The following is a 17,817-nucleotide window of genomic DNA, read 5'->3' as shown; positions in this document are numbered from 1 at the left end:
GCAGCAGCTGCTGCTTCTTGGATGAGAAGCGAAACTTCTTCAAAGAAAAATCAGAAAGTCCAGTTGCCTCTTGAAAAAGCACCTTTGGGACAACCATGAGCTGGATAACTAGAATCTCCATAGACAAAAAGCAGGCCATGTTTGAATTTTTTAAAAATGTTTTTTAAGGTTGATTAGGAATATTAAGCCTCTGGTTTCCACCAAAATTCCAAATTTTACTTTTTCATCCTTAAAGAATCAGGGTCAGATTAAGATACCCCTTCCCCCCACCCCCCGGTCCCCACCCTGCATTTGTGATTTGAGAAACACAGGTTTTGGGGAACTGTACATATTTGGAAGTACCGATGTGCAGACATCAATTCTCCATTAAGTGGCTTATGTCATCTTTACAGGGACCTTTATCTATTAGTGAAGCAATACAACCCCAGTCCTCCTCAAGCTTGGATTAGACCTCTCTGGCTTTGCTTGTGAAGGAACATATATGTTTGCCATTTGGAGAAAGTTGCATAGCTGTTGCATTCATACAGTTGAGAAGGTTCTGGCTAGGGGGCGCTCAAGCACCAAAGCACAGAACAGGAAGTAGGTTTATCAGCACACAGGACCTGCACCTCTGCACAATGCTTAGTTTGGGTTTGGGAGGTGTGCGTGTCAGCCCGTCTGCAGCCATTTGCAACCTATGCTTAACCATCAACCCCTTTGCAGCATAGGTAGATGGTGAAGCCTACATAAAATTGTGGGAAACTCTAAATGAAGTGCTACTCTTGTTTTAGCACAGAGATAATTGGATGACTCTAGAAAACAGGTGTCAAACTCTCCGCATCACATTGCCGTCATGTAACATTTCACCATGTTTTCCCATTTCCGCAGCTGTGGTGGGTGTGGCCTGCATTTGACGCATCTGGCCCGCAGGCCGCCAATTTGACATCCTTGATCTAAAAGATGTTGCACTAAGTTGCTAATCAGGACATGATTGTAGATAGCATTCTAAGTTCAGTATCTATCAAATTTATTGATGGCCTCTCCAGAATCCCTGGTCACGATGACCAGAATACAGGGGAAAGGACTCTCAACAGGTCTGGGGAATGCAAACTGGGAAAGGCTGCTCTAAGGTTACCACAAAATACCGAACTGACAAATTGGGTAAATTATGCATGTGAAAATACATTTGGATGATATATTGAATCTATAATAAATAAGATCACCAGTAGGATTTCTGCCATGTGATTTATGGTGGAAAAAATAACACGAAGATTTTTATTTTATCTTTTGTCTTCTGGAAAGAAACATTTTAAGACTGAAATAGCTTTCCTGAGAAATCTTTTTTGCTGAAGTTTTGTTGTGTGAGCTAATACCTCCTAGGAAAATTAAAAGCCATTTCTCTCATGTTCAGACTTTGCTCAATCTGTTGATCTTTTGCAAAGTGGACGCATAAAGGTCTTGAATAATAACGACAATAATGACAACCACAATCCCCAAATGTGTTGACTTTTCTTGGCAGTTTGCTTGCTTGTTCTTATTCATGCAAATGTTTTTGGTGTAATAAGCAATCTTCTCTTTTCATAAATATCTTTTTAGGTTAAGATAGCATAATTATAAAACAGGTAATGCATATGTGTGTTTTTTTAATTTATTCAAAGTGAATCAAGGACTCTTCAAAGATTAGATACAGGCAATCCTCGAGTTACAACTACAATTGAACCCAAAATTTATGTCACTAAGTGAAACATTTGTTAAGTGACTTTTGCCCCATTTTACAACTTTTCTTGCAGCAGTTGCTAAGTGAATCATTGCCTTTATTAAATTAGCAACATGGTTGTTAAGTGAATCTGGATTCTCCATTGACTTTGCTTGTCAGAAGGGTGCAAAATGTGATCACATGTCCCCGGGACATTGCAACCATCATAAATCTGAAGCAGATGCCAAGCATCTGAATTTTGGTCATGTGACCATGGGGATGCTGTAAAGGTTGTAATTGTGAAACATGGTCATAGCTCATTTGTTTTTCAGTGCGGTTGCAACTTTGAACAGTCACTAAATGAAATTGTTGTAAGTTGAGGAATACCTGTATGTACGTACAGCCTCCTGTTTACAGAGTTATAATAAGAATGTTTATATGAATAAGATTTCTTGTCACAAGAGCCTTTGCTGTGGTTCATCTTTGCTGCATATTCTTGTGTGAGTATTTGCAGACAGAGAGCTGAATATAGTTGCACTGGCAGATGACTGCATTTATAATGACTGCATTTGCTCACTGTACCATTTAGAATCCCACTGGAAAAATCACAATTTGTTGAATAACTCATTCTTAGTTGGGGTCACACCACAACTCTTTAAGCCATAAACTATAGTTTATAAATCACAGAGGCTAATTTTCACATAAACACAAACCAAAGCCAGTAAACAATGTTCAAATTAGCTCAAAGTAACAAAATTGTTGGGAGGGGGGGGTAGAATTGGTGAAGTTGTAACAGCTCTCACTATCAGAATTTGGCTGGGTCAGAGTTACTTCCTCCAAATTTCCCTAGAACAGGGGTGTCAAACTCGCGGCCTACGGGCCGGATCCATCACACACTGGCCACGCCCATGCCTGTTTCAGCAAAGGGGGAAAAGTTGTGATACGTCATGTGACGACAACATGATGCAAATTTGACACCCCTGCCCTAGAAGGCTAATTGTAGTAGTGTCTCAAATTTTCTACTTTAAGTGAGAATTAGGAATTTCTGATGGTTCCAAGTACCCCCTTGAGGGTTTTTTTTAAAATTAAAATGGTTGAAACCAAAATTCAATTTTGGAGAGTTATCTGCTCATGTAGCATACATGAGCAGATAACTCTCCAAAATTGAATTTTGGTACAGAAGCTACATTAGGAAATAATAACTTGTTGAAAAATAAGTTGGCTTCCTGTACAAGATTTCTAGCACTGAATTTATAAGCATGGATGTCTGAATCTGTCCATTTATAGACGGATGCTGGTGCTAACTTGCTTCGACAACTACTGAAACTACTCAGCTTAGCCAATTAACATGTGGAGACAGTGTTTTCAGTCCTATATACCCTGTTTCCCCGAAAATAAGACCTCCCCGGATAATAAGCCCAATCGGGCTTTTGAGTGCATGTGCCAAAGTAAACCCTCCCCCGAAAATATGCCCTCCCCAAAAATATTGCAACACAGCAGCAGACATGAGGTGACCACGCTCACCACCTCCTGCACCTCAAAAAGAATAAGACCTCCCTGAAAATAAGGCCAAGTGCTTATTTCAGGGGTCAAAAGAAAATAAGATCCTGTCTTATTTTCAGGGAAACACGGTAACATAAACTATAACAGATATTTTATCTGAACCTATAAATTCACACATCCATATTAAGACTAAAATAGACAATAGCAATGATTTAGCATACTAGAAGGTTACATCCAATATCTCAGAGGCTGCCACAAAGAAAAGGGAGTCAAGCTATTCTCCAAAGCACCTGAGGGTAGGACAAGAAGCAATGGGTGGAAACTAATCAAGAAAAGAAACAATTTAGGACTAAGGGGAAATTTCCTGACAGTTAGAACAATTAATCAGTGGAACAACTTGCCTCCAGAAGTGAATGCTCCAACACTGGACGTTTTTAAGAAGATGTTGGATAACCATTTGTCTGAAGTGGTGTGGGGCTTCCTGCCTAGGCAGGGGGTTGGACTAGAAGACCTCCATAGGTCCCTTCCAACTCTGTTATTTTATTCTATCCTGCACCAAGCCATAAAACTGTTTGCTTGCTCCTAACTTAATATGTTGCATATTAATCAGCCTTTGTATTTTATAAGGGCCGATTTATTGCTTAGCATGCTCTATGAACCCGGCTACTTGTGTTATTAGCCAATAAATCTTTGTTAAAGCCAACCATAGATTGATTGATACAATATGGGATCACTGATATGTGAAAGAAAGGCTGGATACACACCACACATAATTTTGCTACTGATTTAATTCATTTAATTCACTATGGCATTATGGCAATTGGTCCAGCATGTTGTGGCCACAATGAAAATAATAATCTCACAATGGTTAAAACAAAGAACTTTGCAAATGCAAGTGCAGCCACCATATTTTGAACTTCAAAATGCTGCCATTGTGAGGAAGTAGGGCACGGTGTTTCAGCTTTACTTCCTTATCTTGATGTGAGAACAGAACAGAACCAAGTGTGCTTCTTCTGAGCCTGTTGGAGGACAGTAGTATAAAAATGTAACAAAGGCCGATATTTATTGGATGATGCCAATCATGGAGTGAAAATTTGTTGAAGCAAACAGCAGCAGCAACTGACCTTCTGAATGGCAAAGATTGTGCTTTAGACAAGACTGTGGCCCACTCCTACCTATGCTCCTTTCTTCCCTTTTACACACACATTTTCTCCCCTTTTCTTCTGATGTCTTGAGTCCTGTGTTACCCTCATCCATTGGTAATGGTATTGCCTTTACATTAGAATTTACAAACTATTTAGTTTCAGCTTTCAGAGGAACTTGGACAGAGGGTTTCCTTTAAGGTGCTAAACAGAGAAACTGAAGAAGGCTCTTGCAGTCAAATTCCTGCAACTTGACCACACACACACAAATGGGAACTTCCCTCTTGCAGTAAATTGGTTACATGTAGGAAGTATTTACCGTTTTTTTCAGAGTATAAGAGGCACCAGGTTTTTGCACTCTGCAGACCTCCCCAAAATGGCCCATTTTTTTGTGAAAATGGGCCTGTTTTTCATCTCAAAAAGGGCATGCATAGCCTTTAGGAGGCCTGTAGAGTGCTCTGGGGGCTGGGGGGGGGGAGACGAGCAAAAAAAGGCCCATTTTTCACTCATTTTTGCCTTCCCCAGGAGCACTCTGGAAGCCTCCTAAAGCCCCTTAGGCCATTTTTGCAAAGAGGGCAGGGTTTTTGGAGGCCAAAGGTGCTGTATTCAGTGTATAAGATGCACCCAGATTTTCACCCTCTTTTTTGAGGGAAAAAGGTGCATCTTATACTCCGGAAAATACGGTATTTCATTTCCTTTCCTAAGATTCCAGATAGCTTACAGACACAAAATGCAATAAAATTTAATGCAATGTAGAGGGAAAAAAAGCATGTGCATTACCAAAGCTGGGTTAGTAAGATAATATCCCCCCCCCCCAAAAAAAAGGTCAGCTAAATGACATCACTAAGGTCCGAAAGATTACATGGTAGTTTTAGTCACCTTGCAGAAAGTCAAGGAATTCAGGGACAAAGAATTTTTAGACCCAACATTACAGTACTTCCTTTCCTTTCCCTCCCCACTTTTTCACAACAGTGACATGATGTGTGTGTGTGTGTGTGTGTGTGCGCGCGTGCGTGCGCGCCTATACATTAGTATTGCCTGGACTAGTTCTTACAGGGTTTTTTGGCAAGATTTTCCCATTGTCTCTTTTTTAGGGCTGAGAGAAAATTATCGACCCAAGGTCATCCAGCTAACTTCATGCCTAATGCAGAACTAGAACTCATAATATCCTAGTTTCTAGCCTGATGCCTTAAACACTACATCAAACAAGCATGAGAATAGCAATATTTCCAGATGTTTGAAATGAGGCAATATACAGGTAGCCACAGTCAACCCTTTCTGATACAGTTGTAACTCTGAGGCTCTCCTGACTTCTTCCTGCTGGGACATCTAAGAAGGTAATGGATGAGAACCAAGTCCAGCTACTGCCAAATCTGTGAATTTAGATGACTGATTAATTAAGAGGTTTTTTTTTTTTTGTCATACTTGGATCTAAAGGAGAAAAAGATCTTTGGTCTTGTAGATCTCGCTGTACTCCATCAGCCCTTATTTAAGAGATAGGGCAATGAGAGAGACTTTCACCTCCTTATCTATACAAAGGATTTTAATTTCAGAACAAGCATCCAGTTCATCTGTGTGCTTAATGGTAGGAAAATACTATCATACAAAAGCATAGAATGGGAAATATTTATAAAGGCTCTTTATAGCCAATTAGCCAATAACCTGGCATTGCCTGAGTATTTATTTATAGGGTGAAAATGTCCAGACGAAATGCAATTTCTAATATTGGATTTTTCCTCTTACCAGAGGGAGCCCCCTTGTGGAGTACTGTGAATCCATTACCGTGGTAATTCCACTGTGCTGTACAGTAGAAGACATTTTATGGCAGTACAGTAGAATCCATTTTAAGGCATAACAGGCTGTATCTTAACAGAACACACACCCTGAGGGGTCTTACCCACAGTATTTTTTTCCAGAGAGTAAGTCATCTGTGCACCGTGTTTGGCTGAAATTGCTTGAGGTATTTCAGAGTTATGCTGAAACACAGTCTGGCAGACAGACAGACAAATATGGTTTTTGAAATTATGAGAGAGGGATGGGGGGGGGGAGAATGAAATACAATGAAACCATTAAAGGAACTGAACCTCACGAAGAGGTTCATGAACCATAAAGAGACACAATATATTTAGCCTGAGTGCATATATTACACTAAAATGAATTAAAATTATTTTGGATAAATTGCAGTTCTAAATGTTGACAGTCTATTATCTACTTTGTGCCCATAAGGTTGCTATCCAATACTGATTTTCCAGGGTAACCTGGAGCTACAGAGGATCTCTCAAATGTTGTTCTTCCTGCACTCTTTGCAGACAGAAGAAAAGCAATTTTAAAGAAAAAGTTTCTTAAGCATGGTGGTCCCCAGATGGGTGAACTTCATCTCTCATAATTGCAGCCAAGAGGGGAATTGAATTTCCCTGTGTCTAACAGACACCAGATTGGGAGAGATTGTTATGACCAAAACATGTGGTTAACACCATTCTTTAGAGCTGGACCTCCAAAGTGTTATTCAGGCAGAGCCTTTCTAGGGTTTTATCACTACAGATAAGAAATTTATATTGAATAGAGATCTGAGTAATTCTCTCCACTGAAGAAAAAGGAATTATATAACAAATTATAGAACAGGAGACAACTGATATAGTCGATACAGATACAGATTAACAGTGTTAGAAGGGACCTTGTAGGTCATCTAGTCCAGCCTCCCGCCCAAGCAAACCCTGCACCATTTCTGACAGATGGCAGTCCAGTCTCTTCTTGAAAGCTTCCAGTGATGAAACTCCCACAACGTCTGAAGGCAACTTCTGTTCCAGTGGCGGGTTCCTATGGGTTTGGACTGGTTCGGCTGAACTGGTAGTGGTTTGGCAACCTGGAACTGGCAGTGACCCAGAGTTTATTGCAAAGAGTTAGAAGACTCTGCAGAACCCAAATAAATTGTTAGTCCATACATTGACACAACGGTAGCAGAACTCCTTTAAAAAAAAAATTAGAATCAAAAAAATGGCAAGCATTATTATAAAGGTAAATAAAGCAAAAACTAAAACTAAGGATGCAAATAACGTGAGAAATAGCTGGGAGAATGAAAAGAACACATCCTGTATTACAAGAGCTCAGATATATATATAAAGCAATTCTTGCCTGAAACTCCCAAAATGTTGGTAGGTGCAATTAGGAGTCGTCTCTAGCAAGCTGCATAGCATATTCTCATTATCCACAATCCATCGTTATAGCTTCATCAGATGTCTCGTGTGGCTAGGACAGTGATAGCGAACCTTTTCGGCACTAAGTGCCCAAACTGGAATATGAGTGTGCATGTTTGTGCATGCGCCGTGCACTGTAACCCCAGAAACTCAACGACCAGCTGGCTGGTGCGCATATGCGCGCCAGCCACCTGGTCTTGTGGTTTCCAGCACACACATGCATGCCATCCAACTGGTCTTCGTATGTTCCAGAGCCCCAGAAACTCAAAGACCAGCTGGCCAGTGTACATGTGTGTGCCAGCCACCTGGTCTTGTGATTTCCAGCACGCACATGCATGCCATGCCATCCAGCTGTCTTCACACGCCAAGACCCGAAGACCAGATGCGGACACCAGAAACCAGAACAGCAGCTGGTGATGCCATGGGTTGTGCGTGCCCCCTCTGGCATGAATGCCATAAGTTCGCCATCACGGGCGTAGGATATTTGCATCTTTCCAGTGGTAAAAAAATGCACCCCCTGAAGAAGGGTTCCTAGAAAAGCATTTGAAGCACATTCTTGGCACGTCTTGCAAGACTGGAATTGTATGTCCGTATGGGGAATTTGAGAAAGCCAATTGGCAGAAATAGACGGGACTTCCTCTGTGCTTTGGCATACAGATAAGCCTGTGCTGGCTTTCTAATACTTACTAGGTTTTATTTGTTTCTTTCAATCCACAGTCCTTTTGATTCCGAGAACTTAATTTTCTCCCCTGGGTCCACCACCAAGTTTTCTGTGGGAAGTAGAAAAAACTCCATATACAGCTGGACTCCTCCAAACACTCCCAGCTTCCGAGAAAAATATTACCTTGTAAGTATACATGAAGTAGGATCTGTTTCTCTTCTAAAAGACATACCGTAAGCTATAGCCTCTTCTATGGTCTCTTGTGAAATTAAGGCCGTTGAAAGTATCCTGCCAGTTCCTGATAGTTCTTCATTGCTGGATCGGAATGTTATAATAAAGGAAATCTAAGTAACAGGGGGAATATTAAACAGCTGATCTGTTAACAGGAAGATCCACTTTTGGCAGGCTTTGGGATGGGTAGAATTTCCCTCAGGTTGAGGGATTTTCTGTGTCAAACATTCTTGTAATTCTTGTTAAGAAAAATAGCATTCTTTCTGTATCGTTAATAAACAATTTCCCTGTAGAAAAGGAAAGTTTCTCATGATGATGATAGTAATTTTGATAGTGATGGTGAAGATAAGTAATTCTGTTGGGGCTTGTTTCACAAGGAAGTAATTTTGGTTGATGGAGTGGAAAGATTTGGAGAAAGGTTGGGGAAGTGAAGAATAGGGACTATATTCTTGTTTGTTCTATTGGAAAGAGATTGAGAAAAAAGGCATCAAATGATCAGAAGCTTGGAGCAACAGTAACAGAATTAGTCCACTTTAGCTTTAATGATTGGCTCCCAGCTTGGGGGTATTTCAAAAGAGACCAGTTAAAATTATGTTCTGTAAAACTATCCATGGTCCCTAGACGTGTTAGTGGTATATAATTTGCAGCACATGAAAATAATATCTGTAAAAACAATTGTACTGTAATATGAGTATTAAGAGCATTGTTGTTCCTTTGTATTGGCATCCCTTAGTAATTGGGATTATGAGATTATGAGATTGACATCTGATTGCTGTTTGAATTTTTTTTGAATTCAACCAATCACCTCAAGAAGGTTGTCCTAAGATGTGAAATCTGAAAAAAAGCATTCTAGGGAGCCATTGAGTGTTACAAGAGAAATTTCCCCCCTTTGCTAGGCTAAAATAGAATAGAATTCTTTATGGGCCAAGTGTGATTGGACACACAAGGAATTTGTCTTTGGTGCATATGCTCCCAGTGTACATAAAAAGAAAAGATACATTCGTCAAGAATCATAATGTACAACACTTAATGACAGTCATAGGGTACAAATAAGCAATCAAATCATACTAGGAAACAATCAATATAAATTGGATACAAGGATCCATACAAGCAACAATGTTACAGTCATACAGTCATAAGTGGGAGGAGATGGGTGATAGGAACAATGAGAAGATTAATAGTGGTAGTAATGCAGATATAGTAAATAGTTTGATAGTGGTGAGGGAATTATTTGTTTAGCAGAGTGCTGGTGTTCGGGAAAAAACTGTTCTTGTGTCTAGTTGTCTGGTGTGCAGTGCTCTATAGCATTGTTTTGAAAGTAGGAGTTGAAACAATTTATGTCCAGGATGCGAGGGGTCTGTAAATATTTTCATAGCTGCAATATATAGGTCCTCAATGGAGGGCAGGTTGGTAGTAATTGTTTTTTCTGCAGTTCTAATTATCCTCTGAAGTCTGTGCCTGTCATGTTGGGTTGCAGAACCAAACCAGACAGTTATGGAGGTGCAGATGACAGACTCAATAATTCCTCTGTAGAACTGTATCAGCAGCTCCTTGGGCAGTTTGAGCTTTCTGAGTTGGCGCAGAAAGAACATTCTTTGTTGTGCTTTTGTGATGACATTTTTAATGTTAGGTGTTCATTTTAGGTCTTGAGAAATCAAACTTGATTAGAGTTAATTAATGAACCATGGTAGTTTGTTATTCATAATAGCTTAGAGAAAAGACAATGAGAGAAAGAGAAGGCATACCTGAGAATGACACATGGCTAACTTATATAAATAGTGGGGAAAAATCCCAAAGCTTACAACTGAAAGAATGTAACATTAATATCTTTGAGATGTTGATTCCTTCCCAGTTTTCATTAGCATTATAAAGTAATTTATAATATATAATATATAAAAATTCTGGATATTTTGTGGTTGTTTAGTCTGCAGCCTCAGTGTTATCTGAAGTTTTCTACCCAAGAACTAACCATGTCCAAACTTATTCAGCTTCTGAACTCATTACAAACGTTGCCATGTGCTGCCACCTTCTGAGACATGTTAACTTAAGAGCTGAGCCAAAAGTATATGAAGGTCAGTACAATGTTCAAAGAGAATTGCATTGTCCACCTGTTTCCCACAGTCGGTTTTGCAACAAGGAAAGAAACATGCCAATATCAGGGAAGAGACCCAAGATTCCTGCATCCTGCGCTACTTGGATGACTGTGATTTTAACATGCGTCTGAGGAGTGTAAGTCACAGCCTTACAGAGACAACTGAAGGAAGTTCATTTAGTTCTGAAGATCAGAAAGCGACAGAAAGCAGAAACATGACTCCACCATCAAATCAAAGGAAGTTGCCATTGGCTATTCTGCAGAATAATTGTGCAGAAGGAGAGGAACGAGATATTTCAATATGCCAGCCTCCTGGCCACAGAACTTTAGATATCCTACAAGAGACACCCTATGCTGAAAACTCTTTAAATATTCCATCATGTCTGCTGGAACAAGACAAAGATGATGGCAAGTCCATCACTCGGGACTGGCATTACCCCTCAGAGCAACAAAGAAAGATTCTCTCTGTTGAACAAAGAGACTGGAATGATAATGATGATGATGCCAAACCTACTGGAAAGACCAAGTCAATTCAGAAGATCTTACAGGAAGTATTAAATTTGCTGAAGTCACAGGGTCCAAGTCCTATCCCTCTGGAGGAATTGGAATACCAGGTCTTCTGTATCCAGGACAAATTAAAGGTATTGAAATCTTCCAACTATTTGGATTTTGAAAAGGCTGTCTAGTAGATTGTAGGCTCTGAAGTCCACCAAATACTTGGAACCCACTAGATTAGGAAAACCTAATATATGCGTATATTGTTCTACTTATGTACATGGGTACAAAACAGGTAAAAAATTAAAATAGATTTAATTGACAAGTGAATGTAATTAACATTCAATATAATTATTTCAACACTTTGAGAAGAGCTCTGGTGGCTGCATTCAAGGCTTTATTTTGCAACTGACGTCTTTAATGACTTCTTTATTGACAGCTTTTCTGTTATTAAATATTTGTTTTTAATGTGTTTTTGAACTATTGCTTGTCAATCAAATGATGTACTTGTAGTTCTCCTATGAAGAACTTTGTTGCCCAAGATATCTAGGAATAGTCATAATTTTCATCCTGCCTCAGTTGTACCGAGAAATGTTAAATTGCAATATCTCTGAGAATCTTTATATCAGGGGTGTCAAACTCGAGGCCCGTGAACCAAATCCAAACCATGGGATGCTTAGATCTGGCCCACGGGGCTGACCTGGAAACAGTGAAGGCCCTCGAGCTCAGTTTTCTCTGGCAGAGGGTTGCAGGATGATGTGTGCGGCCCTCCCAGGCTTCATTTTCGCTGGCAAAGGGTTTCAGGAAGCCATCGTAGCCCATTTTCACTGACAGACCACTTGGGCCACCACAGGCACCCCAACATAAGTTATTTCGAGCTGGCCACCCCCCACCCCAAGGTCAAACACAACCCTGATGTGCCCTCAATGAAATTGACTTTGACACTCCTGCTGTGTATGCATTATAGTGTATACATGTGGTGTTTGTAGCCATATTTTTAAGAAAACAAATCTGTGATTAGAAGAAGGACCTCCCTATATTTTGTTAGGGATGCTTTTGAGAACCCTGTCATTCTCTGGATAGAATATGTTCCTGTGTGCATAGAAATATAGCTTGCTTTGTGTCACCAACAGCCCAAAAAGTATCATCCAAAACATTCTTCTATGGAGAGTTTGATGGTAGAGACTGTGTTGGAAAGCTTTGACTTCCTCAACGCCGACTGCAGTGCTGATGACCTCTCATCCTTTGGCAGTTTAAGGACCTGCAGCACCAGGTAGATGCTTCAATACAAGGTTATTAACTGCCATAATAACACTTTATCATAACATTTTTCTAGCCCTACACTGACTATAAACTGAGGCTTGAAAATAGAAAGCCAGGGGGAGCGGAGAGAGTGATAATTGACAACATATGCTCAGTTTACTAAAGCATGTCATTTTTACCTAACTGGAGCAAGCACTCCATGGGGAAACATGCAATAGGACAGTTTAAGCTGACTGGTCTCTGTTGGGGTGGAGGAAGGAAAACATTTGGTCCAGGCCAAAGGAGTTTTCATTCAAGATTTCTTGAGTTAAATATTTGTCCTGACAGGCCAGAATAGGCTTGTGAGCTGAAGGTTTCTTGCTCCTGTTGTAAGAGTTTTATAAATAAGTCAGTCTGACTGTTTTAGTGGCATAGAAGACGTATCACATGTCAAGGATTTAAAATGGGGTTGGCCAACTTCATGAAGGGTTTCAGTATCCATTAATCCCTGAACATAGTTGAATGTTCAGAGACCTTGTGCTACCAAATATCAGCTGCTGGGAGGGCAATTGGCCTCATGCTGCACTTACAAACTTATTAGAGGCATCTGGTTGGCTACGGTAGCAATTATAGCAACCATCTCTGACTTGATGTTCTTGGGTTGGGTTGGGACTGAAGTTCTCAAGACTAGCCAAGAGTGAGATCAACCTCCCTGCCCAGTAAAAGCACTTTTGAATTAACTGAGCTCTTCTGATGATGCGGTGGTTCAGTGGCTAAGACACTGAGCTTGTCAATCGAAAGGCTGTCAGTTTGGCGGTTCGAATCCCTAGTGCCGTGTAATGGAGTGAGCTCCCATTATTTGTCCCAGCTTCTGCCAACCTAGCAGTTCGAAAGCATGTAAAAATGCAAGTAGAAAAATAGGAACCACCTTTGATGGGAAGGTAACAGCATTCCATGCGCCTTCGGCATTTAGTCATGCCGGCCACATGACCACGGAGACGTCTTTAGACAGTGCTGGCTCTTCGGCTGTGAAACGGAGATGAGCACCACCCCCTAGAGTCAGGAACAACTAGCACATATGTGTGAGGGGAACCTTTACCTTTCTGTTGTTCTATTCTTTTCTCCAACATTGCTATGTTTTTTTAATTTTTATGTCCCAGAACCTTTTACTCTGATTTTTATCACAATATAAAGGGAATACCGATAGTCCTTGACTTATAACAGCTAGTTTAGTGACCATTCGGAGTTACAATGGTACTAGAAAAAAGTGACTTGTGACCATTTTTCACACTTACGACTGTTGCAGTATCCCCATGGTCGCAGGATTAAAATTCAGACATTTGGCCACTGGCTCATATTTATAACAGTCGCAGTGTCCTGGGGTCGTGTGATCCCCTTTTTGCGATCTTCTGACAAGCAAAGTCAGTGAGTAAGCCAGATTCACTTTACAACCCTGTGACTAACTTGACAGCTGCAGTGATGCATTTAACAACTGTGGCAAGAAAGTTTGTAAAATGGGGCAAAATTCACTTAACAACGATCTGATTTAGCAACATAAATTTTTGGGCTCAATTGTGATCGTAAGTTGAGGACTCCTCTAGTGTAAAGAATAGAATAGAATAGAATTCTTTATTGGCCAAGCATGATTGGACACACAAGGAATTTGTCTTTGATATATATGCTTTTAGTGTACATAAAAAGACAAGATACACTAGTCAAGAATCATAAGGTACAGCACTTAATGATAGTCCTAGGGTACAAATAAGCAATCAGGAAAGAATCAATATCAATACAAATCATAAGGATACAAGCAACAAAGTTACAGTCATGCAGTCATAAGTGGGAGGAGATGGGTGATAGGAACGATGAGAAGACTAATAGTAATAGCAATGCAGCCTTAGTGAAAACTTTGACAGTGGTGAGGGAATTATTTGTTTAGCAGAATGATGGCGTTTGGGAAAAAAACTGTTCTTGTGTCCAGTCTTGGTGTGCAGTGCTCTGTAGCATCGTTTTGAGGGTAGGTAGGTATCCTGGACAATATATGTCCAGGATGCGAGGGGTCTGTAAATACTTTCACAGGCCTCTTTTTGACTCCGCAGTGTACAAGTCCTCAATAGAAGGCAGGTTGGTATTAATTGTTGTTGGGTTTTTTTGCAGTTCTGATTATCCTCTGAAGTCTGTGTCTGTCTTGTTGGGTTGCAGATCCATGGGATGGGATGGAAGCTTAGCTCCCTCCTCTCCTGATTGGCATTTATGATTTATTACATGTTCTTCTCTCCTCTTCTGCTTGGAACCAGCATCTACAATGATGCCACTCTTTCTTCTCTGTGCTCTGATGCCCACATGGAAAAGGAGTTGACCACAGGAAGTGATGACCTGGACAGACTGCTGGAAATCCACTTGCAACTCTGCCGGGTCCTTCTGCAGGTGAGGAATACAGTTTTCACCCAGCCAGCTAGAACCTTATGCTGTTTTTAGTCCCGCAGAGCGGGAGGCATATTATATTACGGTAACTTTATAATCTGTGCTGGGGAGATTTTATGGCCTGCAAGCTGTTGAACCATTCAGAACTCATTGCCAAATGTAAACATGTATGAATGTGACAAAAATATTTTGTGGTATTAGATCAAAGAGTTGGCCAGTGTAATATTTATTTCCCATGCAATAACCAAACAGTCGCCTCTGGGAAAAGCCCAAGCAGGATGTGAAGTCATAACATTCCTGCACATTTAATGTATACATGTGTTGCTTCCAATATATGTATATACACCACATGTTCACTAACTGAGCATTTCATGGCTTGTTTTGCTGATAAAGTTGTCAGAGTCTACTCTGACCTGAAGGGAGATAGAGAATTTCTTTAGGTGACAGAAGTGATACCTTGAAGAGGGTGGTGGTGGAAGAGAGGTTGCCTTGTTTTTAAGCCTAAGGGTCTCAAGGAAGAGCTCTGATTTTAGCTCTTCTGCTTGGACCTCTTCCTGGCCAGGTAAATGAAAAGTCCAGGGAGAAGACTAGGAGCTGGATTCAGGCATATAATCAGTGGTTGTTTTGTTTTTTTGAGGAAAGGACATTTTTAGGAGCCTTGAAAGCCACTTCAGGGAGCCAGATCTGGACAGATAATTAATGTCCCATCTTCTACTTTCTTTTTGGGGGAAGGTTGTTGAGAAAATGGTGGCCTGCCGTTACAGAGGGCTCTGCAGGATACAGATTATGTGGATCTGTGACAATCTGGGATTAAGCCTCGACATATCTTTAAGTCTTTAAGAAATCTTTAAGAAGATGTTGGATAGCCATTTGTCTGAAAGGGTATAGGGTTTCCTGCCTGGGCAGGGGGTTGGACTAGAAGACCTCCAAGGTCCCTTCCAACTCTGCTATTGTATTATATTGTATATGCAATGATCATCCTCATGAACATGGAGGGACTTGTATGGGGGTGGGGGAGTTACCATTTTTATCCTTCTAAATCAGCGGTCACCAACTGGTGGTCCGCAGAATAATTATTTGCATTTTTAAATATTGCACTAAATCAGGGGTCCTCAAACTACGCCCCCTGGGCTGGATATGTGCAATGAGCGCTTGTGTTGCTGCAGAGAGTCTCCCCCTTCGGGGTCTTTTTGTGCGGGTTCCGAGAGGAAGAGAAATTCTGACTTGGGGTCTGCTTTGGCCTCCTGGTGCGGGGCTTAGGGTGAAGGCAGGAGGGAAGTGCTTGTTGTGAAGGACCTTGTTCCAGTGCATATGCTAACCTTGTAAACTGCTCAGAGAATGCTGTAAAGCACTATGGGGCAGTATATAAGTCTAAGTGTTGTTGCTACACTATTGCTACCTGTGTTTTCCCGAAAATAAGACCCAGTCTTATTTTTTTTGCCACCAAAAAAGGCACCAGGTCTTATTTTGGGGGGAGTGGGGGGGATGTCATCCACTGACTCAACTCACTTATATGCATCATGCTGGCCTCCTTTTCGCTGTCAGAGGCCTTCAGGAACTTCTTCTGCGGCCGGCAAGGCTTTCTTGAAGGCCTCTGCAGCCAATAACAGAGCTCTGGATTGATCCAGAGTTGTGTTATTGGCTGCAGATGCCTTCAGGAAAGCCTTGCTGGGTGGGTGCAGAAGAAATGGGCTGGCAAGGCAGGTGTCGAGGTGTGCGAGGCCTGGCTGCAACTGTCCGTAGGTAAGTAGTAGGGCAGCTCCACCCTCCCCCTCCATCCCCACCCTAGCTTAATTTTTACCCATGCACCCTGCAGTGCATGTGTCAGCAAATATCATCCAGAATTAAATCAGAGTCCAAAGCAGAGCTTTCCACAAAGTTCCAATTTAATAAGAGAGACATGTTGGTACATCTGTGGAAAACCCAAATCTGAAAGCTTCCTGGTTTCCCCCACCCAGTTGAAAGTTCAAGATCTTGCCCCACACTCACAAGTCCATCACATGGTCCAATCTTCCACTGCCATGCTGGCATTTCCACCCATCTAGTTCCGGTCAGGTGCAGAGATGCGGAGACAAAGAATGGCCTTGGGCTTCTAGAAAGGAATGTTTTATTTAGACAACAACATTCTACTCCTTATTATTTCCCCCTCCCAATTCCCCACTAATGAAACAGCATAGTGAAATAAGAGAGAGTGTGGCAGGCCAAAGATCCTAAAAGGAATATGCCTGCAGGCCTGACAGCATGGGTAAAACCTGCAGTGGGTGGGATCTTAAATGGGGCTTATTTTAGGGGGAAGGGTTTATATTGGGCACAAATGTAAAAATCAAACTAAGACTTACTTTTGGGGTAGGTCATATTTTCAGGGAAACATTATATATATTTTAGGGGTATAATTGATGATAACCAATTCTGTGTCTAAGGTTGTGCTAGTGAGTTACTGCTTTGCTTGTGCTGTAACAACAATATACAACTCTTGCCCAGCCAGTGGGTGTCCAGAATGCTGAGTCTGCATGCTAGTTATCCACAGGATCGCCACAATCCCCGGAGGAGAAAGACCAATTTCTGGAAGAGCCATGATGCTTTGACGCCTGGAGGTCCTATTCATGCTGATTCACAAACAGATCCTCTGGCTAAAAGCCTGTTGCCGTCAGCATATTTTCAATTATAGGAGTCAAAGGCTCCTAAGCAAATGCAACAGTCAAAGAGCAGGAATAAATGTGAAGTTCTTTCAATATAAACCATGGGATCTCTCAAGGATTTATAAAGAGTTGAATCCTCCAAAGATTTGTAAAGGAAGGAACGCCTCTTCTCGTGTTCATAAAGCATCTGGAGTTCACTATAAACGTCAATTTGCTGTAGAAACGGATGATCAAAAGTGATTAGAACGATGGTTGTGCAAACAAAAAGGAATTCTGAAAGGATTTGTCTAAACTAATGCTGTGCCAAAATCCACCTTGTAAGCCCTCAAAGGGTATCATAAGAATCTTCTGCTTTTTTTTTTTACTTTATGAGAAATCCTTTTGAATTTCTCTTCGAAATTGTGGAATTTTGCAGAGAGTAGAACATTTACTCACTTCCCTTGGCTCTCTTGAAACTATATATTTACAAGAATATTCCATTCTCCTAAGAACATTTCAATTAAAATCTATTCTGTCATG

General features: G+C 40.9%; 1 protein-coding gene across 6 annotated transcripts in view; it reads left to right on the top strand.

Annotated features, from left to right (window-relative positions):
• RIPOR3 (RIPOR family member 3) overlaps window positions 1-17,817 on the top strand; it is a 148,468-nt gene that overhangs the window by 112,194 nt on the left and 18,457 nt on the right. For all 6 annotated transcript variants that reach the window (XR_014174888.1, XM_081947038.1, XM_081947041.1 and 3 more), the window contains 4 exons: window positions 8,232-8,361; window positions 10,528-11,139; window positions 12,127-12,266; window positions 14,533-14,662. Coding sequence is in view for 5 of the 6 variants with exons in the window: in XM_081947038.1 (XP_081803164.1) it covers window positions 8,232-8,361; window positions 10,528-11,139; window positions 12,127-12,266; window positions 14,533-14,662 (1,012 nt within the window). In the remaining variant the exon portion in view is untranslated. The remainder of the gene's footprint in view (window positions 1-8,231; window positions 8,362-10,527; window positions 11,140-12,126; window positions 12,267-14,532; window positions 14,663-17,817) is intronic.

This window comes from Natrix helvetica (assembly GCF_964273705.1).
Source record: "Natrix helvetica genome assembly, chromosome: 3".
Lineage (NCBI taxonomy): Eukaryota > Metazoa > Chordata > Lepidosauria > Squamata > Natricidae > Natrix > Natrix helvetica.
Note: the sequence above shows the minus strand (reverse complement) of the source record. Positions and strands in the feature narration are given on the sequence as shown.